General features: G+C 45.8%; 1 protein-coding gene across 3 annotated transcripts in view; it reads left to right on the top strand.

Moving 5' to 3' along the window:
- The window catches only part of NEURL1 (neuralized E3 ubiquitin protein ligase 1), a 153,946-nt gene extending 130,195 nt beyond the window's left edge, over positions 1 to 23,751 (top strand). For all 3 annotated transcript variants that reach the window (XM_082764181.1, XM_082764183.1, XM_082764182.1), the window contains exons 4-6: positions 5,549 to 6,229; positions 19,403 to 19,549; positions 20,860 to 23,751. In XM_082764181.1, the coding sequence (XP_082620307.1) occupies positions 5,549 to 6,229; positions 19,403 to 19,549; positions 20,860 to 21,101 (1,070 nt within the window). In that variant the 3' untranslated portion in view covers positions 21,102 to 23,751. The remainder of the gene's footprint in view (positions 1 to 5,548; positions 6,230 to 19,402; positions 19,550 to 20,859) is intronic.
- Positions 23,752 to 24,534: the final 783 nt, after the last annotated feature.

Genomic DNA, 24,534 nt, shown 5'->3' with positions numbered 1-24,534 from the left:
TTTAAGTAAGGGTGATTTTCACTCTCCTGTTTGCTTAGCTCGTCCTGGTGCAGTAAAACAGTTAAGATACACGTGGCAGAGCCTGAGATAGCTTAGAGCAAGAGCATCCTCTGGTAGTGAGGACATCTCAGACACTGTGAGTGCAGCAAGCTGCAGCAGATCGGCTTCCATTTGCCCCTTAATTTGGGTGAAATTTGAACCCAGGGCCACACGGCAGCACTCCTCTTCCAAGATCCAGTCAGGGCTGCTCTTCTTCTTTCCAGTCGAGGTGGTGCTGTGGACTGGGTGCTGTACACACGCTGGAAAAGCTGGCAGCCAAAAGGATTTGGGAGCCAGTATTGCTCCTTGCCCCCAGGTCACAATGATCTTCATCCTTCATTTTTGCGGGATTAGTGAGAATATAATTTGTTTCCATTTTGCTGAGTTTTCAGTCCTCAGCTGCCTTAGAGCTCATAATAAATGGAGCTATAAACGATGTATAGAAATTCCTCTGGCTACTTCTGGGCTGAAGCGTGGTGGTTCCCAGCAGCATGCATCAGCTCGAAATGACTGGCTCAGCAAGGCAGCAAGGACTGCGGTCAGGATTAATACCCACACTCCCACGATGGGGAACACGGGGCTGTGTGTGATGAAGGGTTTCCAGGAGCATAGGTTTGCTTCTTGTCCCGATTGCATTTGAGGGTGATATTATTTTACAGCCCAATACATCTGCCTCATATTTCAGAGACATCCCCTTCAATGGCAAAGTGTTGCCAGATGTGCAGTTGGCTGCACAAGTCTGCTGTGGACCACGGAGGAGATGGTGCTGGAAGCCCCGTTATCCTCCCTGCATAACCCCGTGTGACAGATAGCACAGACAGTGGGGAAAGCAGCCTTCCTTTGAGCTCCTGAGTAGGAATGGAGCTGCTCCAGCATGGTGGGAGTGCTACGGTATAACTCCTTCTGCAGTTGTACATTTACACAGTCCATTCCTGTAGGTGCCACTGACTGTAGGCTGTCTTTTTGTAGCTTAGCACCTGTGAGGTTCTTTGGTCATGGAAAATACATAGTGAGCACCAGTACACATTAAAAATAATATTACCCAGTGAAATGAGGGCTCGAAAGAAGAGGAATGCACTTGTGAAGAAGTAAAGCAAAGAACAGAAGGAAGGAAAGAACATGGGGATGTGTATTAGAAGGAGAGGAACATGCCAGCAAGGTTCTGACCTTACCAATTTCTTATTCTACTTAGTAGCAGAGGACAGAAATTTTCTCCAGACACAAGGAATCCCTAGATTGTTCTTTGTCTTCTCAGCATCTCTCTCTCCTGGGAGGAAGGATCATGAGAAATGGGATGGGTTCTTACATTATCAGGTTATCAGCCTGATTCCCATAATCTTAAGGCTTTGATTGTTGGTTTCTTGTTTTTCTTTTTTTTCTCTCTCTTTTTTTTTTTTTTTTTTTTTTTTTTTTTTTCTTTTGTGTGTGTGTGTGTGTTTTATTTTGTTTTGTTTTCTTTTAGTCATAAGTCTCAAGTTTGATTTATTTATGTTAGGTCTTCTGTAGCTCATTCTGGAGGGTGGTTGCAGCCCACTCAGGTTATGTGAGGCTGGAGGCTTGCTCCAGTCTCAGAAAACTCATGGAGAGGAGGAGGTCAGCTTCCCTAGAGCTAGCAGTTAAATCTGGAGTTTCCAGTACGTGCGTGCAAGTGTGTGGGTGCCAAGTTCACTCTGCCTTCTCAAATCCTCTACAGGTGTGTGAATCCCTGCTGCTCATGACCTTGGAAAGTCAACTCTTCAGGCAGTAACAAACAATACTGAGAAGGAAAAGAAGGAAATAATGATTTGACAGCCTGATGGCAGTACATCCCCTTTGGGTTTGTGTAGGGCTGAGGTGACTTGTGCATGCTGGTGACTAGAAATGCATTTGTGTCTGAATGTGCACATCGATACAGTAAACACGCATGCATGTGATAACTGTAATAAATATATATTACTTTTATTACACGTGTTTAAGGAAATAGATGGTCTTAAGAAGTCAACACTTGGCAGCGGTTCAAATAAAAGGCGGTAGTGACACACTTCTGAGCTGGATGCAGCGATTCCAGCTGCATCTGGCTGCTCACCAGCACCTCGTAACCTCTGTTTTAAAGTGTTGCTGCAGTCACCGTGAGCCTGCAGAAAGCAGGAGGCTCCTCCATGCCCTCTGAGCAGGAAAACGGAGAGCTTTGAAGCCTCTCATCTGAGGAAGATACCTCAAGTTAATTTAGTATGCAAGGAACCAGCTGCTGAGAATATAAATTTTGTAGATATACATCGCTAAAGAGGGGGAGAAAACAGAAGACTGCTGAACTGCTTAAGTGCCCTTCATCTCTACTTTGCTAAATAAATTACTCCTACTCATTTTTTTTTTTTATTTTTTATTTTTAATCAAAGCCAGAAGAAGATACAAAGCAATTTGTGAAGTCAGGCCTCCTTTGCAAAAATTCAATGTGCCTCAGGTTCTTGAACTGAGGAGCAGAAAATTTGTATTTAGTGGAAATCCTTTCTGCTTTGGCTAAGGTTAGATCACTACTGGAAATTTAAGTCTATGAATACAACATCGGCATCAGAACTGTACTAATGTAGAAGTCAACAAAACCTCTCTGGGCAGCCAGCCTGTGCCAAGCTGCATGTGGTGGTGGCCCTGGGACCCTTTTCGTATTGAACAGTCTCATCACATAAAGTCATTCTGTCTTTTTGATTTGCGCTTTTGGTTTGTCTCTGCAAATAGAAATGTTCCTGAACACACTTACATGAAGAGTCCCTCCTTTGTAGGCATTAAAAGTCAGTTGAGCAGCTGGGTCTGTGTTAGCAAAGTGGTAAATGAAGCTTTGGGGGAAGAAAACAACTTGTTTCTGGGTTCCTTTGGGGAAAGAAACTGCTCAAAGTCACCCCATTTGTTTCACATTTCACCAGAATTGCTCTTTCATAGCCCTTGGCTGTTATCACTTATTCTGGATAAGTGGCATACCACATCTCTTCCAACTTATCTGCCACCCCAAAAGATGAATCCCACTTTGTTTTACTTCATATGCAATGGGATTGTTTTTCTTCTTTGGCTGGCTATCTTGTGATTTGTGAAAAAAACAGAGCCCTGGAGCAGGCCAGCATCTCTTGAGAGTCATCTCAAAATTTTCACAAACTTACTTCAAATGCCAGTAAACTGCAATCCTTTTTTTCCATGGATATTTGCAAACATTAATGAACTAAGTCTCACAGTCAATCCCATATGCTTGAGACATCTTATCCCTTATGTGGCTAGGCATCTGAGCTACTGATGGGTTTAAGTAAAACAGTTGGAAGCGTAACCCTGGTTTGCTATCACTGCCATGTGTCTTGGCTGCGGAAGAACTTCATCTCTCTTAACCTCTTTTCAGATAGAAAGAGATATTTTGTCCAGCAGCCAAAGGGAAATGCAAGCATCCTGGTGGAAAACAAGCTGTTTCAAAACCCTGGCTGCAAGCTACCCACACATCACAGTTGTCAGCCAGGCTGCACATGCATAGTTACAGGGAATAAAATAGAAAGGACCTTCTGTTCCTATTCAGAAAGGTCTCTACCCATTCACCTACACCAAAGGATCGTCATCAGCTGCCAGTATTAATTTGTTCTCCTCTGTGGATTTCCAGCCAAAAGAAGGCAAAATAAATCTAATTCTATCCAGTAGGGGCACTTGCAATGCAAATGCGAGCCCATATATTACAAAGCATTAATGCAACTTGTTTCTAAATTACTTGGGGTAATTTTTGATTTTATTTATTCCTCTTTTTTCTTTAATTAACTTTTGGGAAGAGAAGCTGAAATATCAGTTTGGGGAAAATCAAATATGAGAAACAAAGCCCTTTTTTAGTTTGAGACTGTGCTTCCCTTGTAATAGCAGATTATTTAGAGAGAAGCCTGGAATAATCCAGTTTAAGCAAAGCAAAGATCTCTGCTGAAGCCAAATTGTGTGTGGGTGTGCTCTTGTCAGGGCTCCCAGAAGAGATGGGCAGGAACGGCTGTTAGTCAGACCTCACCCATCGCGGTAGATGTTGGTTATTCAGAAACTGGCATTTTATTTTGGCACACCAGGGCAGAACCACTACTCTGGTGTACCAGGAGAGGGCTCATCCCATGGGGAAAATCCTGAAATAACCTGGGTTCCTGCTCTTTTGTTATCATAAAAGAAAATCCCAAGGAGACGTGGCTGGAAGAAGTGTCGCCTGCAAGGGTCTCACCCATGGGATAGGAATGAGTCTCTGCTCCTCTTCCTCTTGTTGTTCCACCTTGTGCCATGTTTGTGGCAGGTCCTGGGCTGGGATCAGGCAGTGTTGCTTTGTGCCACTGTCAGGGGATTGCGTTGCATGGGGTGTTCCCACCTCATGTCGTTTGGAGCCTGGCTTGAAGCCACAACACAGTCTTCAGGCTTGGGGCAGGCATAGCTCCTGTGGGGAAATAGTCGATATGGGTCATAGCTTATTGTAATTTTTGCAGAGAATTCTCCACATGCTCAGCTTTCTTACAGAGAATAGTCTCTTGACGCTGATAGGCTTCGTGCAGCACAGAAAGTTAAGCATATGTATAAATCTTTGCATTATCTCAGCTTACTTTTATAATCTGTTCAAGTAATGTTTTTTTTTTTTTTCGTTTTTTTTTTTTTTTTTTTTTTCTCAGTATATTGCTCTTTGAAATTTCTATGGTAACAGTGTAGCTAAGAATATGTTAAATAAAAGTAATTTAAGCATTAAAGGCAGGTGATTATGTTTCCTGGAAAAAGAATTGAATAAATTGATGATTAGCTCTTGAAACAGCAGGTGAGACTAACAAAGAGGATAAGGTTCAATTCTGTTTCCACTGATGGGTACGAATATGAAAGCGTCATCTTTCTTTGTTATATGCCTATGGGTTTGATTTTTAATTGTTTGTCTTAGAGATAATAAATGATTGTGTGTTATTTATAGAAAGCAGCATATGCCCAAGTTCTACACCGTGAAATCCATATCTGTACTGGTTTGCAGTGAGGACCAGACCACTAATGATTAATTATATGCAGGAATACAAATTAAATTTCATACGATGATAAATAAATTAGAACTGAACATAGCATTTGTTTCAAAGCAAAAAATATCCAGTTAGAAATTCATTTCCTAGATCTATGAGAATTACTGTAGACAATAAACAGGGCACGAAAACTCAGAGCCTGCATGGGTATTGATTGGCACGTTTGGGGTGTATTTCATATATTTACACTCCGCTTCCCCTCTCCAAGGAGACCCTCCCCTGGTCAATTCTTTCCATCGATTTTGAGTCCGCCTACTCAGAAGCTGAAAATGGTGGTGCTGGTGTGGAGAGCACAAGAACAGCAATCGATTGCAGATACTTTTTATGGCACTCCGCTCCCATATTTTAAAGGGGAAAATGTATTAATGGCAGCAGGTCTCTGATTTTCCCTTTTAAACATCTGAATCAAACCGATTTGCAAACTCCCAGGCCCTTTTCGTTCTCTCTGCAGTGACACCTCTTTTGTTTTCTCCTGCCCTTCCCCGCAGACAGCGAAATCATTCCTCCTGACTGCCTGCGGCCCCGCTCCTTCACCGCCATCCGCCGGCCCTCGCTGCGGCAGGAGACGGAGGATGCCCGCCTCTCGGTCAGCCTGTGCGACCTCAACCTGCAGGAGGAGAGCTTCCACGTGACGGCCACCACGTGCCCCATCCCGCAGAACTCCCTCAACTCCCAGCACTCCCACCTCCTCCCTTCCCAGCTCGAGAGCGACCTCCGCTTCCACCACCTCCGGGGAGCCCACGTCAAAATCCTCGATGACCAAACCGTGGCCCGCCTGGAACACGCCCGGGAGGAGAGGACTTTGGTTTTCACCAGCAGACCCCTTCGGATCAACGAGACCATTTTCGTCAAGATTAACAAGTCCAACGCCGCACGCACGGGGACGCTGTCCTATGGGGTGACGTCCTGCGACCCCAGCACCCTGCGCCCCAGCGACCTCCCCTATAACCCCGAGTCCCTGGTCGATCGGAAGGAGTTCTGGGCTGTCTGCCGGGTCCTGGTGCCCCTCCAGAGCGGAGACATCTTGGGATTTATGGTGAATTCAGACGGCGAGCTGCACCTGAGTCACAACGGTGCCAGCACCGGCATGCAGGTCTGCGTGGACTCTTCCCAGCCCCTCTGGATGTTCTTTGGTTTACACGGTGCCGTCATACAGATCCGTTTGTTGGGTATGTCCGACCCCTGCCTTTCCCAAAGCCTCGTGCACAAACAGCAAGGTGGGACATGCTGTGGGGAGGGGTGGTGGGGATGAATGAAAAAGCTGCCTCTCTACTCTAGGATCAGGTATAATTTTTTTTTTTTTTAAGGGAAAATAAAATAAAGAAATGTACGTAGTGCATGGCTGCAGAGTTACAAGACATACCTCTTTCCACTTCTGTAGTATCTTTCATCTGACAGTCTCAAACCTTTTTTTTCTGACAATGAATAAAACTGCAGAAACCTCTACTGAGTACCAATGAGTCACCATTGACCTGGGAGAAGCAAGGAAGGGGGAGGAGAGGTGCTTTGGGATGAGCTAATCTAGGGTATAGCCCGCAAGAAAAATGAGAACGGATTCCCTTTTCTGTGCATTAGATTTCTGGCAAGTCTAATTCCCCAAAAGCAGTCCCATTGCTTTCCCCAGGCTCATACGTGAGAGGCAGGCTGGAAGGCGGAGAGGAAGCCCCGTGCTTTGTAATGCCAGAGGTGCAGAGAGCATGGCGCTGACCAGCACAACAGGAGAGGGGTTTCCTTCTTGTTGTGGTTTAACCCAACAGGCAGCCGAGCACCACATGGCGTTTGCTCACCCCCCACCCCTGTGGGATGGCGGAGAGAATCAGAAGGAAAAAGAAAAAAAAAAAAAAGAAAGATAAAAGTGACTGATCCACTTTGTGTGTGGATATTGGGCAAGCATTTTCACAAGATCACAAGTGTAGGATGTGGTTGACCTTGAATTTGGACCTTATCATGGTTCTGCTGTCAGAAAGTAATTGATGGTTTCTGAGAACATGATGTAATTCCTGGCCCCGTGCTAACTGGAGATTATTTGAAAGAGCTCCTTTCTTGTTCATACTGTTATAGACATTTCAGTACACATATGTTCCTTTTTGCTTCAAATCCTCACTATTAAAATACCCTTTTTACCCAATAAGAAAAACCCAACCAACTAAAACCCAACCAACACCACTTTTCTTAGGATTTTTGGAGGGTTTTTGAAGATATATTGTTATGAACACACATATCTGTCTGCAGGGTCCAGTTCACATTAACCACAGCCCAAAGTGCCCTAAACAATTTGCTTAAGGTTGACCATAGGCCTTTGCTGTCAGTGTTTTGTGGCTATTAAAGGATCAGAGATGACAAATGTAATACTACGATTTATTTCCAGGAGCCCAGGACTCAATCCCTGATAATTCAACCTGATTACATTTGTGGAGGGTACTGTATGTAATCCATGGCTAGCTCTGCTGTCCACCAACACATAATTTTGATAATGGTAGGTGAAGTCAAACAGATCCCAGTCCAAGCAGGAAGATTAAATGCTTCTTTATACATAAGAAGGAAACCATCCTCAGGTCAATGGGCTTCTGGTAAAACCAAGTCATCAACCAGTACTCCCTTTCATATGAGATCACAAATTCGGGCACTTTTGCACAGCATGAATAGCTTGTTTGTATGTAATAGGTCCTGAAATGGGTCAGAGAGGGTGTGTCTCACCAGAAGATCAGATTCATGCCCTCATAGAGAATTCAACAGAGCACTGACTTGGGTGTCCTGCATCCTGGGCAAACCAACTGCTAAGCAAGTTATCTCCCAGTCCCCGTGGGTGTCCTCCCTACCTGCTCATGAGTTCTGCCCAAACTGGTACACTCCCAGTAAATGTTTTAGATAAATCCATGTTTTCCAGTGGAAATCTGCTGAGCTGGAAAACTCCACACTACCTGTATTTGTATACACATAACAGACTTCCTGGCCTCTGTTGCTGGAGGAGAAGCTGAAAATGGGTTACTGTTCTTACATGAGATGTAAATGAAGAGAACTGAACCTGCTGACCTTGCCTTGCTCAAGGTAATGGTAGGACCTTGCAGGGCATACAGCTTTAGCTACATCAGCTTGGGCAGCAAGCTGCTGTCTCCCAGTTAAAAACTATAAAACAGGAGCTTGCCTGTAATCTTTAACAAGTGCTAAAATACAAACCAAGCTTTTCAGACCTATTTTTTTCCAGTATAATAATGCTGGAAGCAGTACATTCCCAGTATCAGTACAGTGCTGCTGCCTGGAAAATTGTGCTGGTGCTGTCTCACCACTGCACATCTCTGCACCTGCAGTAATTATATAGATCATCAATACCCCGATAGAAGGCAAAGAAAATAATGAACTTCCATCTCTAGCTTTTGCAGTGCTATTAGGGAGGTGATGTGCAATGTTTGCACAGCAGTGGAACAGATTATGGCACTTGCCATAATATCTGTCATTATAATATTAGAAAATGTAAGAAGAATATAAAGTGTTCATCTTTCTAATGACAAGCTCCGTCTTCAGAATGCAAACAGGAATAATTTTGTGTGATCTATCTTTTGTAGTTTGAGCTTTATATCACAGGAAAAGACATGTTTATAGTCATCTTTTCTAGCTTTAATGGAAAACGTGAAGTTCCATGTCCTTGAAAGAAATGAGACAGAAATACTGCAAGAGGCATAATTGTACCAAACCTATCTTATATAGCAGATGTCATTCTTCTTCTGGGGGCATGCCATTATTGGAATAATCAAAGCACTGTTATGCAGTATTAAAAGAACATCACACACACAGTGAACCATAAAACGCAGCAAATGAAAGTTGTTCTTTCTGCTTCTTCATCTTTTCTGCTTTTCTGGGAGGATGGAGAATGTGGAAAGCAACACTACCACCCTTGAATCTAGAGAAGGTTTATTTGTGATTTGGGGAACAAAATCAAGGAAGGCTCACGGTATTTCACTGGATAATACAGTTCACAACCTGAGATTAGTTATTTGGTCCTGATCCAGAGAAGGACCAAGCTCAGGGCTCTCCTGGCTAGTGTCTTTACAGTGGAAGCTGATGTTTGCTACCAGCAGCTGTTCCATGGTATTGGTACAACATTTCCTAATCTAAATACCAGGGGACACCATCTCTACCCAGGCTGATGGTCTTACAGCACTCTGTAGGAGAGCAGGGCAGTGTGAAGTTGGTTTGACAGTAAAGAATTCTGACTTTTGTTTCAATCTTATCAGCCTGGCATCTTATGCTGGCAGTGTGTTTGCTGCAGGAGAAATAAAAAAGCAGAAAATGAAGATGATGTTGGAAACATTTTTTTTTTTCTTTTTGCCTCCCTACCACGAGGAAAATAAATGAAACCGAAGCACCACTATAGCATGGTGAGAGACCACAGACATCTTCAAAGGGAGGCAGGAGGATGTCAATGATATTGCAAAGAAAAGGTTAAAAGACAACTTTACCACATGGAGGGAAGATAAATGAAAGGGGAGGGTGCATTAATGTAGCAGATACTAGCATAAGAATATCAAGCTGCTGGCAAATGAAGGGACACATTTAAATTAGACATAACTGAGGGTAATTAGCAACAGGAATGAGCTATTGAGGGAGGCAATAGATCTTTTTGTCAGTATTGGAAGCATTTCTAAATATTTTAGATATAAAGTGCTGGTCTTGATTCAGAAATTCTGTGGGTTATGTATGTAGGACAACCAAACTGAAACCCAGATCATCAGGCATGTAGAAATGAAACAGAGTTTGCACATCCTTCAGGAATTCTGTTAGTTCTGGTCTGGGTGGTGTTTTTTTTGTTTTGTTTTGTTTTGTTTTCAGGCATTGTTCCTGTACAGTAGACAAAAACAGCCTATTAAAGCTGATTTACTGTTTTCAGCTCTTGCTGGTAAGCGTTTGGACTCTCACACAGTTTTAGCAACAGCTTTGAAAGACTGAAACGAGCCAGTCTGGATACATTGGTCTGGTTTTGGTGGTGTAATTCATTTATGAAGTTAAATTGATCGACCCCATAAGGGTTTGAAATGTATGACTCATGTCTGGAGGAGCTATCACAGCAACAAGTTTATATATTTAGTATTTGGGGAGCCAAATGGTTGGGGAGATTCTTTCATTTTCTTGTGTCTCAGAGTGAATCACCAGAATGTAAAACACCATCCTTCTTCTCCTTTATATTTTTGCATGTGTCTGTGTGTGTGGTTTCCTTTGTGAATCTCATCCTTTCCAGTAATATTGAAGTTTTCCTTTGAGCAGTGAAATAATATGTTCCATCAGCAGTTGTACTGATGAAGCTGAGTTGCCAGCTTATCTGCGTCCTGTCTGCATACACACTTCAATAACTGCAGCCCCTCTGCAACAGCTGCTCAATTTTACAGCTCCCTGGATGTCTCCTCATGCTGGCCAAGAGCCTGCATTAGGTGTGGGTATGTGTATTCACATCCATGCTGTGTAAATGCAGAGTGTGCATGGGCTAAACTCTCCTGCCTCCTTTACAGTGCACATTGAGTTGGAGCTCCTGCTTGGCCACCCACTGCAAGAGATTTAGAAATCAGTTGTTGCTGAGGTTTCCATCCTCCTTTCAGACTTTGCTGAACTTCGTCAGTGGGCTCAGAGCAGGGAAGGGGCAGGAGGCAAGAGCTGACCTGGACAGACCAACTGTGAATCCTGGGGTCCTCGGGATTCCCTGCAGCAGCAGCCAGCAAAATGGAAATAAGGGGCTTCAGGAGGACACTGCAGAAGCACATGAAAAGTGAGGGAAGAGAGTTAATAGAGAGTTAATAATCCCGGAGCTCTGGATGCAGTCAGATGCTTGTCTCCTTGGACCAGTGTCAGCAATGTCAGAGTTAGGACCTGCCTGGGGCTTGTGCCATCCAGCTAAAGATCTTGTCACTTGTGACGCAGGGACCCACTCCTGCCATGGGTAAGTCAGTGAGCTTTAGCCCGTGTGCTGAGTTATCAGGCAGCATCTGGGCAGAGGCTGGGTAAAGCAAACAGATCTCCTCCAAGTGACAGCCCCAGGGCATGCGAATGTCTCGCCCCTCTACACTTCCCTCTGTAAGAGTAAAAGCGATTATCACGACTAGGATCATAAACTATCCCTGCATGCAATGAGATGTTCATAAAAAGTGATGTACAGATATCCCTTATCTCATAGCGTCTTTGCCTGCCTACAGTGAATGTACAGGATAAGGGATCATGTACAGGTCTCTCTGAATTACAGCTCATCTGTCAGGAGATAAAATCTACCTATTCTTTGAGCCAGCACTGGCAAGTGTTAGTTTTTCTGGCTACCGAGAGAGTGACACAGCAGACTAAACTCTTGCTTTTCCTTCTTTGTCAAACCCCTTTCATCCAGCAGTGTGTCCCATAGAAATTTGGAGCAGTGCTGGCCAAGAAAAGTGGAAGTATTTGTCTCCTGTATGTATCTGCCACCCAATTTATACACGTCCCTCCGGGCAGAGCACAGTGCTGGAGCAGCTGGGTTAGGCAGCAGTTTTCCTTGTGCTCACAGAACCACTTTTGCTGTAGTTTCCCAGTTATCCTGAGCCCAAGGACCTTTTTGAGATGAGGCTGGAAAAGACACCGTTTATGAACAGGAGCCTTTTTGGTCACAGTAATTAATACCTGTGCTCCTTTAGAGGGCTTTTTATTTTCTTAAAGAAGATGTAAGCTCCAGTTCTCATTTTTCATACATTTCAGCTACTTAATCTAGGCTCAGTTTTGACCTCTTGTTGGTCCAAACATCTCTCTGGGTGCTTTGTTGGTCTAGAAAGTGAGATGGAGCCCTCTTCGAGGCTCTTTCACTTCGCTTCAGCTAGATGCTCATCACACGGTGTCCATGCCTGCAGGACTTTTCAGGATGAAGTGCTGATAAACCACTGAACTTCACCCTTTGGGTCAGGAGGGACACCAGCTGGCCTGTCAGTCTGCCATGTGCTCTTTGGCTTCAGACAGCATTCTGGGCTGTAGCATCTGGAGCTTTCATTTCTCCTGCTTAACTGCACAGCAAATAATGGCTGTGCTGGTGCCCTGCTGCCCTTCTGGACACAGCAGACAGCAACACTCCCGTGAAGCCGTAAAGCACATTTCTTCTCTGATCCACAGGGAAGTCTGAACTGTTCTATGTGTGATTTGGATCTAACTTTTGCTTCCCCAAACCGTGGTTAAGTCTGACACCCATCTGCAAACATAAGCCTCTTGGTTTTGCATGCAGAATCTGCCAGGCTGCTTTTTGACCTTTTTTCTGGACATTTCTGTAGCAAAATGCAAAATTCCTCGTGTTTTCACGGCCTTGCAAAGGACAAAATGTAGCATTGTTCTGGTCAGAAATGTAGTATTGTTCTGTTCAGAACTAAAATCGCCCAGGAAATACTGAATGCAAAACTCCCCATGGATCACCAGCTGATGTCAGTCACCTGAGAGGTGGAGATGAATTGCAGCACAGAACCCGGGCTCTGAGAGCATGGTAGGCCACAAACAGTGAGCCCAAGGGGAAGGAAGCTCTGGCTGCTGGTCAATGCTGTATTGTTCCCATCACCGTGGGAACATAACAACTGGCTGTGTAAATACATGTGTTTTATAGCATTCAGAAGTGATGGATATGATTACATCCTTCCCTAGCATTATTGTTGATCTTTAACTACCATGTGCCCATGCAGCTACAGGTGCTTTGTTCCTTTGTTTTACTACGACGTATTCAAAAAGCCCTCTTGTGCAAGACCTGGGTGGCCCCATGGGACAGAATAGCTCTCCTGCAGCCTTGACTGGAGGCAAGAAAATGTGATAATATGCATAAATTTACATGGCTGTCCTTTGGAACAGAGAGCGTGCTGAGGGAACAGCTGTTATTTTAGCATTGAGACAAGCTCGCTAAAGACGTGGTTGGTATTTGCAGCTCTCTCTACAGCTGATGGGAGCATTTGCATTAGTTGAAAGCCAGTTACTGAAATATAATGTAGAAGGATTTAGCCCTTGCAAAGCTTGTCTTTATAAGGCCCGCCTTTCTGTGGATGTACCACTGAAGGAATACCAAGTTTTCTGGTATTGGTATCAAGTGAGAGATCTGTCTGGCAAATATCAAGAGAAACCTTGTCTCTCTTCCTGAGAGAAGACAGGGGAAGGAACCCAGGAGATCTCAGTACTCTGTGTCCTGCCACGAGATTGCAAGGTCAAGGGAAGGCACATTGGTGTACAGTTCCAGGTTCCTGACTGCATCTTCAGTATTGGCTTTTGCTCTCATAATATGCAAAACAGCTGTGTAATTCCACCAAAGTCTGCATTCTGCAACAAATATAGGTATGTATCTACTCATTTTTTTTCTGTAATGGAAAGATGAACAGAGGAAAAAAACGAAGTGAGAAAGTTCCACACAGGCTACATCCAGGAGCAGAAAACTATGAGACTTCTCATTAAAAAATAGTAAAGACTGAAACTGAGGTCCTACAAGAGTCTTGCATATGGTCATTTACCACAGGTGGTCACGTACTAGGGGTCACCATAAGGCCAAAGACCCGTAGCAAGTAAAATTAAGTGAAGATAGGACACTTTACAGGGTTAAGTTGCTCGAGTATCCAGTCTCTGTAACCTCTCAGCTCGCTCACAGCGTAAGAGCGCATGTTTTATGGGACAAGATCTCCATAGTCAGCTGTTTACATGAGCTCAGTACCCACAGATTTTTGTGCCAGATTTTTCAAAGAGCCTTGATCCCATTGAGATAACAAAATCAATGGCCCTGATACATGCAGAGTGTTAAACGTGAGAACATATATTGCACAGATTTTGAGATAAGGAAATTATTTTAGCTGACAGGCTTAAAAATCTGGTTCCCAACAAATAGAAATCAAATTGAGAGTTGTGTAAGGCAGCTAAATGAGTGGGACTGTCAAGTGCCAGGGCTCACTGGGTAAAATGTATGAGAAGTGCATGGCTCTCTTGTGCCCCTTTAAAAGTGCCAATTGAAAGCTGCAGCCAGATTTCAGCCTCTCATCTAGTCATTTCCACTGTGTGCTGGAAGCTCTGGAACCTGCAGATGTGTGGAACAACATTGAAAATCTGTGATTACTATTGGTAATTATCTGGTCTTTATTAGCTGTTGTATTTATGCAACAGATGTGTTCAGAAAGGGGCTCAACATATGTGCAAGTATGTTGCACAAGACTTTACCTTTCTTAGAAACCATGGCAGGATGCTCCCCTATTTTTTCTTTCAGGCACATTTACTTAAGATCCTGGCATGGTCCTTGTGATGGGTATGGGTGGGGAAGGCCCGTTAAAGCTGGACAGCAGTGGTCATTCACCGACAGCACCCTGTGAGCCAGGAAAAACGAAGTTTAATGGCTAGCCTTGGAGTGCAGGCAGTGGGTATACATTATTTTTATAATACTTGTGAAATAGTCATTAAGAGCCTAGACAGGTAATGCAATTAGCAGGAACTGAATGAACCACCCGAGATGGTGCTTGCCACAGGCATCTGCTATTGCCAGAAACCCTTCTGGGCACAGAAGTCATACTGTTCATTCCTGTTGGTAGCCAGCAAACCCTGGGCTTGCCCTGTTGGTTTGCTTCTTTCTTCCTTGAAAACAAAGTCTCCAGGCTATGCAATACTGCATTTCCACTTCAAAGCGGCAGAGATTTTCAGCCTGTGGAGCCTGGTGTCTGCAAGACTTCCATGAGTACGGTCCCAGTGGTCCAAAAGAAACATTGTGCTTGCAGGCCTTCTGGGTTCAGATCTGAAAAAGTGCAGTGGGACTATGTAATGTTGAATTTAATTATGAGGGGGAAAGGAATAAGAGAGGAAGACAGAGATTTAGTAAAACGGGTAGTCTTACTTTTGTCTCTTTACGATCATGAACACTTCTCCCCATCTGAGACAGCATGAGAAATACTCCGTTCAAATCCCCCAAAACTGCTGGGCACCTTTTGCTGACTGATAGATGTTTTTCATAATAGGATGGCGCTCAGCCTGTTGTCATTATATGAGTCCCACGAAGGGCCTTGCCCTTCTATCTCTTCTCTCAGGAACAGATCCCAGATGAAGAAGTGCATTATGAACACCTTGAAATGGCACTCATTCATTCTTCCGAAGACAGCAGTAATAAGGAAGCAGCCTACTGGTATTACTGATCTGTTCTCACCATCTCAGCTGCAGTTGGAGCCTGGAAGTCTGCAAGTACTGCTTGGGTTGGGAGAGCTGCCGAACAGATTTGAGGCAGCTAATCCCTGCTCCAGGTCACAGAAGTGCCCTGGGTATTTCCTTGCAGCGTAGCAAATGTCCCTGAGCACGTTCAGAAGGAGAATACAGGCAGCACATTGCTACTACCCACCTGGTTTTGCTGTTGTGGTTGTTTTCTGATATTCTCTTTGGGGCCCACACAGTAATAAGTGCTATTCTCAGAACTTTGTTATGAGAAAGAAATGTACAAATAATATCCTTATAAATGAGAGAGTTAAGGGGGGAATGTTAATTGGCAAATTTTGTGTATTTTTAGGGAATATTGCCATTGTATCTGTCCTGTTTGCCAACTTAAAAACTTCAGTGGCACAGCTTTCCCTAGACAGCTGCAATTAAGAGAGGAGCAAAAAGATGTATTTTTAAAAGCTGGGACAGCCCCAGGGGGTATCCCCAGAGAGCGGAATGCAATGTTCTGGGAAACCACCCTGCTCACCACAATAGACAAAGCCAGCCAACAGCATCTCCGAGGGCCACAGCTGCTGCATTTTAGTCACTTTTAAGACCTTCTATAAAAGGGCAGTTATGGATACAGATAACTACTCTCACAAAAATCATCAATACTGGATTGTATCCCAAGAGTTGACCTACCTCACCTTACTTTTCTTTAAGGACTCCAATGCTGGAGGTTCCGTAATCTCTCTGGGAAGGCTGATTGCTTTACAGTGCTTTCACTGTCTATATAATGTCCAACCCAAGTGCCTTAACATTCAGCTTATGCCTTAGGAATGCCAGGATTTCTTGTCTTAAGCAGAACTTTCACGGAGAACAGATTGTTTCTTCCCTCATTTTAGCAGCCTGTGAAAGCTGTTATCATCTTGAAATCATGGAATCATACAACATTTTAGGTCACATGCAACCCCTGGGAATTATCTAGTCCAACCTTGGGCTCATTAGCAGGGCTAAGTGCCAAGTGAGCACAAGACCATGACCAGTTGAGTTTTGAGTGTTTCCAGGGACAGGGATACCACAGTGCCTTCAGGCCCCTGCTCCGGAGCTTAACCACCCTTGTATGACCCTGGATTGGTGTAACCTTTCCATAACAGGATGGCATTGTTGATTCATGGTTATCTGGTGACTTCCAGCAATCCCCAGGCCCTTTTTTTTAGGACAGCTGTATTTTTCATTGAATGGTCCAATTCCCTGGCCTGTATTTTGGTGACTGATTATCTCTGCTTAAGTGTTACAGTTCTCATTTCATCCTATTGAATACCTTCCCTTTCCTTTCTGACTCTAGTTCTGGTTTGGCAAGACCATTTTGAGTTAAAAACCACTAGCGTACTAGCAGCCTGTCCCCACATGAGGCTGTCTGCACACTCCATGTTCATACTCTCTTCTACTGAAAATATAATACTCTCTTCCCTTTTGTGGGTGGACATACAGGTTCGCTTATTTACACCTCTCCCACAGCGATGACACAGAATTGCAGAGAAAGAGTCAAACTGCATCGGATGTTCCTAATGTTAGTGCTGCAAAGATAAAACACCAAATGGAATTGATTCAAAATCCAAAAAGGTGATTCTGGTGTGTTCAGCATGTTTGAGATCAAGCACGAGGCAAGATAGCAGCAGAGACAAGTTATCTGGGGGCTTTACAGAGAGGTAGAATGTTTTAAAATCAGTATCTAACGCGATTTATTTAGGTTTTTATAAAAATCATGGATTGAAAGCTAGCTTTTGGTAGGAGCTCTGTGCACACAGTGAGCGTGTTTGGCCTTGAGCACATGTATCTGGTTTTAGTTAAGCCAGGCTGGCCACACTCATTCCACCCTGCACATGATCTCATTCCGTGCTCCTTGTCATGGTGTCTGCACACCATCCAGCAATATATTAGCAGCGTGAGTAACTTGTCTTATGTTGATTATCCTGTCACCAAGGGAGAAGCGTGTCTTGTCTGGTAGGGAACTCAGATTGTTCTAAACAAAGCTCTATACTTACACTGGAGAAAAGTCAAAAACTGTGCCTTGCATTGGGAGAAGGAGCTGGGAAGGGGTGTGCTGGCCCTTGGGCCTTGGGCAGGGCCATGCTGGGAGGCAGCCCTGCCGCTCAGCAGGAGCAGACTGCAGATCCTGCACTGACAAACTCTCCTTGCACTGCCGAAAGGCCGTTTGCACCGGTGCCAGCAGGCTTCATCAGTTCGTATCCGTGAAACCTGGGGTGCCTCCAAATTCCCCAATCAGCCCAGGAAAAAGTGCTCTTAATAGGCCTTATTTTGCGTTTAATGAAATGACCAGGTTGGTGTTGGAGATGCAACATGCTGTGTGTCAGCCGAATGGAAGAAATGTCTCCGGGCTGCAGGGAGAAGAGGGAAGGCGTGGAAAACTTGTTCAGCTGTTCAGCCTTCGCGTTTGTTCTGTGTGCAGTGAGTGAGCTGAAATTGGTGCCCCTGCTGGGCCTGTTTACAGTATGTGTTACCCACAGGGCAAGTTTTCTGCTACGGTCATCTGTCAGATTGGAGGAGAGGAGACATTGCTAGTGGCCGTCATTAGAGGCTGCATCATTTTGCATATTTACTGAGCCAAGCTTCAGCCTCAGCTCCCATCCCTGCGAAAAAGGAGGTGCTGCTCTGCAGCATCTCAAGTGTGAGAGTCACAAACGTGCTCCCTGCTGACCTCCTGGTCCCTGTGCCACACCTGCACTACTTGGTCCTGGTGTGCTGCAAAGGGCAGGAGGATCTAGCATCTGTGCTTTTGCTTTTTTACACAATCCAGAGCTGACACTTGGAGTCCCCGCTTCCTGGATTTGGTCCTCACTGGCTTGCTAGTCTCCCTGCAGATAGGAACAGAAAGGCCCGTTCTACAGGAGGAAAAACAGGGTTTTTCTGGCCTCCTACTGCTGCTTTTTCTCTGGAGAGTAACTCCTGACCCATCAAGGACACTGCGGCTCCAAGCCCTCCGTGTCTCTGGGCTCCTTATAAGGCCACACGGAGAAGCTGTGGTGTTTTAGCGCTGATTTGGAGTTACCCCAGCTTCTCAGCTGGCAGGGAGAAACTTTAAAACTGCAGACAAAACTCGTTCTTGCCACCAAGAAACCATATCTCGGTTCATGCACATGTATGCTGCTGTCTCACCACTGTGTTGTTGAAGCCCAGGCTGTATCATTAACAATGGATCTCCTACAAAAACCTTTGCAGCAGCCAGAATTTTAAGCATTCCTTTTTTTTTCTTTTTTCTTTTTTTTTTTTTTTTTCCTTCCTTCTGGGAAGGATTTTAAGATGCTTGTTATTCTAACAGAAGGAGAAGGGAGGATGCAAAGCAGGCTGGGGGGCAGAGTTGGCTTCTCTGGCAAACAGCACAGTAACCCAGAGCTGATGGTGAGCACTGAGAGCAGGAGTCAGCAGAGCTGGGGACATGTAGGAAGGATGTCAAGGAGCTCTGCAAGCCTGAGCCATCACAATCAGGCATACAGGGATAAAACATTGCTGATTTGAGGGGGATGTCCTTGTTCATCCAAGATTCAAATGCATTTGGGTTGCTTGTCTCTTGGCTGGCCTGAAGCCATTTCTACCCACATTTCTGCCCTCACCTGCTATCCCCTCTTCTGACAGAGGCCACCCTAGAAAAGAGGCAGAGCAATTAACAGATCCGTTTTCCTGATCAGTAAACCCTCACATTTGTGTCTAGGAAGTCCTTGGGTGACTTAGCATGAATTCATCAGAGCCTGGGATGTATTTTACTCTGGGTTAATGTAAAGTGCTTTGACAAGGTGATATGTTCTCGTGCTGGAGCCTAGCCCACCCTGCTGCAGGCTTTGTCCTCTACTGGCTACAAGCCCGTCACTGGATATAGTGCTGAGGGCGCATATGAGCATGAGACCATAAGGAAAATAACTGCACTTAATGATCTGAGACACATTAAAGGGCAGAAACAAAGGGTTACGATGGCTAAAGGAACAGCAGCTAATTTCAGGGGCTGTGGGATTTCTGGGCCAGCTGCTAGCATTTGAAAAGTTGTGTAAATATTTTTTTTTCTTGATCTCTTCCCTAGATTTCAAGCTGATAAGACGTGAGTCCTGATTAGTATCGAGAGCTGCACCCCCAGCCACACATCCTCAGGCCTCGACAGACCTGATCTTTAAAAGTAATTGTTGGTTTCTTTTCTCATGGTGCAGGTTCCACCATACTAACCGAGCGGCTGGGGCCATCCACACCAAGCTCACCCACGTCAACACCCAATTCCCCAACCATCCTCTGCAGTGGTGTCTCTGACCCCATACTATCGACATGTGGCTCTGGCCCACTCTGCAGCTCTATCAGTGGTAAGTGTGGTAAGATTTCTCTGTCCTCCTTTCCTCTGCCTCCCCCTGCCCACTCCTGCTCTGCCTCCCTTCATGGTCTCAGACTTGTCTCCCAGAAGGGCTTTAAAAACACAGTGATCAACAGAGGCTCTTGTCAGCTCCCTTGGGGAGGAAGGGAGAGCCTCTGCAAAGTCTATTTTCAGTCTTCTTACGTGAAAGCCGCTTAGATGCCTAGACAGCAATATTTCTCCAACCCTTTTCATCATGAAAAGTCCCAGGGGAGGCAGCAAAGTTTCTGTTATGTTCACGGCCCTGTGACGCACAGCTCCTCCTGGAGCGCTGTGTGGCAGTGACACGTTGCATGCTAACTCGATTTGAGCTCTGAATATGCCTAATCCCCCCCCTTTCCCTCTCCACACACACACACTATCAGAAAAAGGCAGATATTTCTAACATACCAATGAATTCCAGTAGGACTTAGATAAAATATACATGCGGCACAAATGATAGGATGTTTTGCAGCATTTCTAAAGCCCCAGGGACCTGCATGATCCCACAGCTGTATGATTTACCAAATCCTTGTCACCATTGTCCTAACCTGGGTTGTTCTTCTTTGAAAGGCACAAAGGTACTTTCAGTGTCAGGCCTAATAACTTGTGACAGCAAATATTAAGATTTTTAATGTTTTTTTGGGGGGAGAATATAAAAAGAAATTCATTATCTTGCTACCTCATCAGGCTTCATGGGGAGGCTTTGTCACAGGTGGGTACTATAAGCATAATTACTGCAGCCTCTTGCAGCTCTTGTTGCAGTGTGCTGTATATGAGCTAAATGCAGTCCATGTCAACACCACCTCACCCCTCTGCTGGAGGATCCGCCACGTGGATGGGGTGATTTGTAGCCAGGCACCGTAAACCCAGATCCCTATATCAGACTTAAAGATGAAGTACTGCTTGTCTTGGGAGCTGCTGCCACCATGTGCCACCATCAAAGCAGATGGCTTGATCTAGCCCTTCTAATTTTTCCTCCTTTGTTAATATTTAGACAGAGGTTTGAAAATGTGAAACTGTTCTTTGTCCCTGCTGCTTGGAAACTGCTGTCTCCTGGTTTGTTTTATGTGGGTGGCAGATCCCAGCAGATGCTGCCTCTCTGCTGCCCTGAGCCTTGGCATGTGAACCAGGTCTCAGCGACTGGGCCAGCAGATCACAGAAAGGACCCTTGAACCTCAAGCATCTATTTCTTCTAGGCCATGGTTCCTCCCTCTGCAGCTGGCTTCAGGGTGTCAAGAAACATTTTAAGCAGTATGAGTGACCCTGTTCTTTGTGTTTCAGGCACAGCTCCCAACTCTCCTGTCAGCTTGCCTGAGTCACCCATCTCCCCATCCATCTCAGGGCCCTGGGGAGACGAATGCGCCATCTGCTATGAGAACATGGTAGACACGGTCATTTACTCCTGTGGACACATGTGTCTCTGCTATTCCTGTGGGCTGAAGCTCAAGAAGATGGCCAATGCTTGCTGTCCCATTTGCAGACGAGCCATCAAAGATATCATCAAAACATACCGCAGCGCTTAGAGCAGCAGCAGATGCTGTGGTGGGACTAGGGAGGTGGAGAGGAGTCTGTGAAATAATGCAGGTCTCGGTCTCTATTCATCACCTGGGAGATTCAAAAACCATCACCCACCACCACCCTGATCCCCACTTCCATGGACAACAGATGACACCAGCTTAGATGCTGCTCTTCTACCCTCCAAGCAAGCCCTGGGACTGAACTCCAGTGCGTCAGAGAAATCACAATGGACTAGTCTCTCCTACAGATTTTAAATTTTATCTCAACAAAACAAAACAAAAAACAAACAACAGCTGGAGCAATCATCCCTTTTCTACACCATACACAGCGGAGGGGAATCTCCCATGTTTAGCAGGGAGAGCAAGTGGTAAAAGGTTCAGTGCTGCACCTCTCCTTCTGAAGAAACGGTGTGTGCAGAGGACACCTTGGCAGAAGAGGAGAAATAAGCAATGTGTTTCTGTGTACAACTAGCCTGCCCATAGGACGCCCATTAGAAAGCGTGGAGTGAGGCAAATATTGACCCAGCAAGGGAGATGCAGTGAGCATATTTGCAGTGGAAGGCCTGGAGCCAGTGCAGAAAAAGACCTGGAACTTTTGAAGCAAAATTCTCCCTATGGACATGAGGAGGAGAACAGTACCACGGCAGTACCTTGAGCGCCGTCCTGCTGTTCCCCAGCGGAGGCGTTCACGGTGGGTTTGGCAGCCAACGTGGGCCACCCTCCCTCCCAGCAGCATCCCGCCACCTCCTGTCACCATCCTGTTGCATGACAAGCATCTCTCACACCCCATCACCACCAAGCTGGCTTGTCCCAAATGGTCTCCATGCAGCACAAGGGATCCAGCAGCATCTCTGCCCCCATGGCCTGCAGGAGAGGGAGATGCACCTCCCTCGCCTTTCCTCCCTTTACCATCCAGACAACACTTCTAAGGGAGAAAAAAAAAAAAAAGAAAAAAAGAAAAAAAAAGAAGAAGAAAAAAAAAAAAAACACAAAACAAACAAATCCAGAAACACACACAAAAAAACAACCCCATTGGGGAAGAATGTATAAACCACATGTCTGCGGGTCTCATTTACTGGTAACTTTATCACTGTGCTTTAAGACAAAAACAGCCAGGTGGTACTTAGCCAGCCCTTCAACAGCCAGCCCGCCGGCAGGACATGGCTGTCCTTAGGTGTTAGAAGGGGAAAATTATAGCTTGAGGGGTTTAGTTTGCTTTGGTTTATTTAAACAGCCCCCCTGCCCCAGCTGGGAACCCCACTGTGGGTGCCTGTAATGGCGGCCCCCATGGTTGCCATGACAACCACCGCACCACCATGGCCGCTGGCCTGGCCTAGAGCTGCCGGGCCTTGGGTCCAGCCAGGGCAGCTCTGCTGTATCTGGTGCTCCCTGTCTGCCCTCTGGCCCCATCTTGGTGCCTCCAGGGCTGTGTGGGAGGAAGAGGAGGCACCTGGGCCCAGAGGGGGGTTGCCCACCAGGCCAGGCTGGGGAAGGGCACGGGGTTATGCCCATCCTGCTGAGCCTTCTCCTGGCATGGCTACCCACAGCCCTGCGTGCAGTGGAGCGGGTGAAGGAGCACCTACCCGCAGGGGCTGCTCCTGAGAGCACCTGGAAAACATGGCCTTGCTCTGTGTCCCCTTGAAGAAGTCAATGAAGATGCTGAGAGCTGGAGGGCGCATCTTAGAGCCTTTCTCTAAAGGCACCGCCATCACTGCAGCCTACTGCAGGGACCTGCAGCCACCCCCTGCCCGCCTGGTGGGCAGTCCGTGACTTGAACGCTGATACCCTGGTTACAGGGATTTATGTTATTTCTTTGCACACTTCTCATGTCCACCCCTAACCCAGGGGCTCAGCCCTGTGCTCTGGGCTGGCTGTCAGAAGCCCTGGAGCACCCTGGCTCCTGCGCTTGGACCCCTCAGTGAGGAGTGGGAGGAAAGGGTGAAGGGTGACCGCTGCCATGGCAGGAGCACAGCCAGTTTGTGGGCACGGAGCCAGCCTCCAGGACAGCACAGTGACTGGCGGGCATGGGGAGCCTGTTTCAGTAGTTATACAAACACCAGTGCAAAAATTTCAGAGAGGGAAAACCCAACGGGTAGGAACATGTCCGTGGAATAGTGGATGTAGGGAAACGTGCAATAAGCAGCCTCCCAAGCCTTTACCACATCACTGGGACCGGTTCCCTCCTGTGCAGGGCAAGCCAATGGGTACATTTTATTTTTCAACAAACTCCATCCATGGGTATCAGTGCAGTGGTGTGAATTCCCTTTTCACCTTTTGAATTCAGAGTGTTTTAATATATAACTGTGTTTGTTTTACTGTGGACCAAACTCTAGGAGTTAGCAGAAGCTGAAAGCTCCCCCAGCATCCAAGCTCAAAAATTGGGGTTCAGTCCTGCTCCCAGCATCAGCTGGCCTCCAGTTGTGAGCAGGTAGGAGAGCAAGGCTCTCTCCAGGGAGAAAAAAACAGCAAAAGCAGTAACAGTAAGAACAACAGTCCTAACCTTTTGTTTTTGTTTGAATTGTGTAGGTTCCCACGTACCTCTGTGTTCTTGTGTCATTTGCATTTCATCGCTTTACTTTAAAATGTTTTGTGTTCTGTTTAAAGAGAAGAATAACTAATTGTGAAAAATTGGATAACTGTGATTGTGAATAAAGTTGATTTAGGCATCCTGCAGCAGCATGAGTGACTGAGTATTTGCCACTTCAGCAAGTGTGGCAAAATGTGATAGGCAGGCAAGAAGAAGAGGCTGAGGTAAGAGCAATGGTGGCATGAAAGCTGCTTCCTTGTGACCCCCTGCAGCCCTCCTCATGCTTCAGGTACGGCCATCCATTCCCAGGGCTTCCCTGGCCGGCGGCTTGTAGGGCCTGAGCCCACGGGCTGCGCTGGAGGAGGACGACGAGGAGGAGGAAGGAGGAGGAAGAGGGAGAGGATGCTCCGAAAGTGGTCCAGGAGTGGCAGAACTGGTGCACCATCGCCACCTGGTGTTCCGCGCCCACCACTGCACTTAATAATCTATTTTTTGAAGGGTTGATTTTGGTCCTTTTCACAACTACACACACGTGGGATCAGAGGAACTAGTCTGGGTACACCATAGCTCTGATGGTGGGTCTCAGAGAAAAATGGGGAATGAAGGGAAAAATTAATACTGGGTTACAAAATACAAGAGTGTATGTTAGAGTAATATCTTGGTTGTATTGGCCTAGAAAAACCCTTCCAACCCTACGCACACAGAAGAGAAGGCACAGGTCCCAGGCGTGCTCCTCACGCATATGTTTGTACCTTAAAGCACCCAGGACTGGGTGCTGCCCTGGTAATTCCTTGCAGGTTTCAGAGAGCTGGGGTGCCCAAGCAGGGCTCCTTGTGCATCACCCACTAACATGCCAGCATGGAGGAGCATCTCACAAGTGCTGTTAGCAAATGCTGTGCCTCTGAAGACAGC

The sequence above is a fragment of the Aythya marila genome (genome assembly GCF_965140915.1).
Source record: "Aythya marila genome assembly, chromosome: 7".
In the NCBI taxonomy this organism is placed as follows: Eukaryota; Metazoa; Chordata; class Aves; order Anseriformes; family Anatidae; genus Aythya; species Aythya marila.
This window is presented reverse-complemented; position numbering and strand designations above follow the sequence as displayed.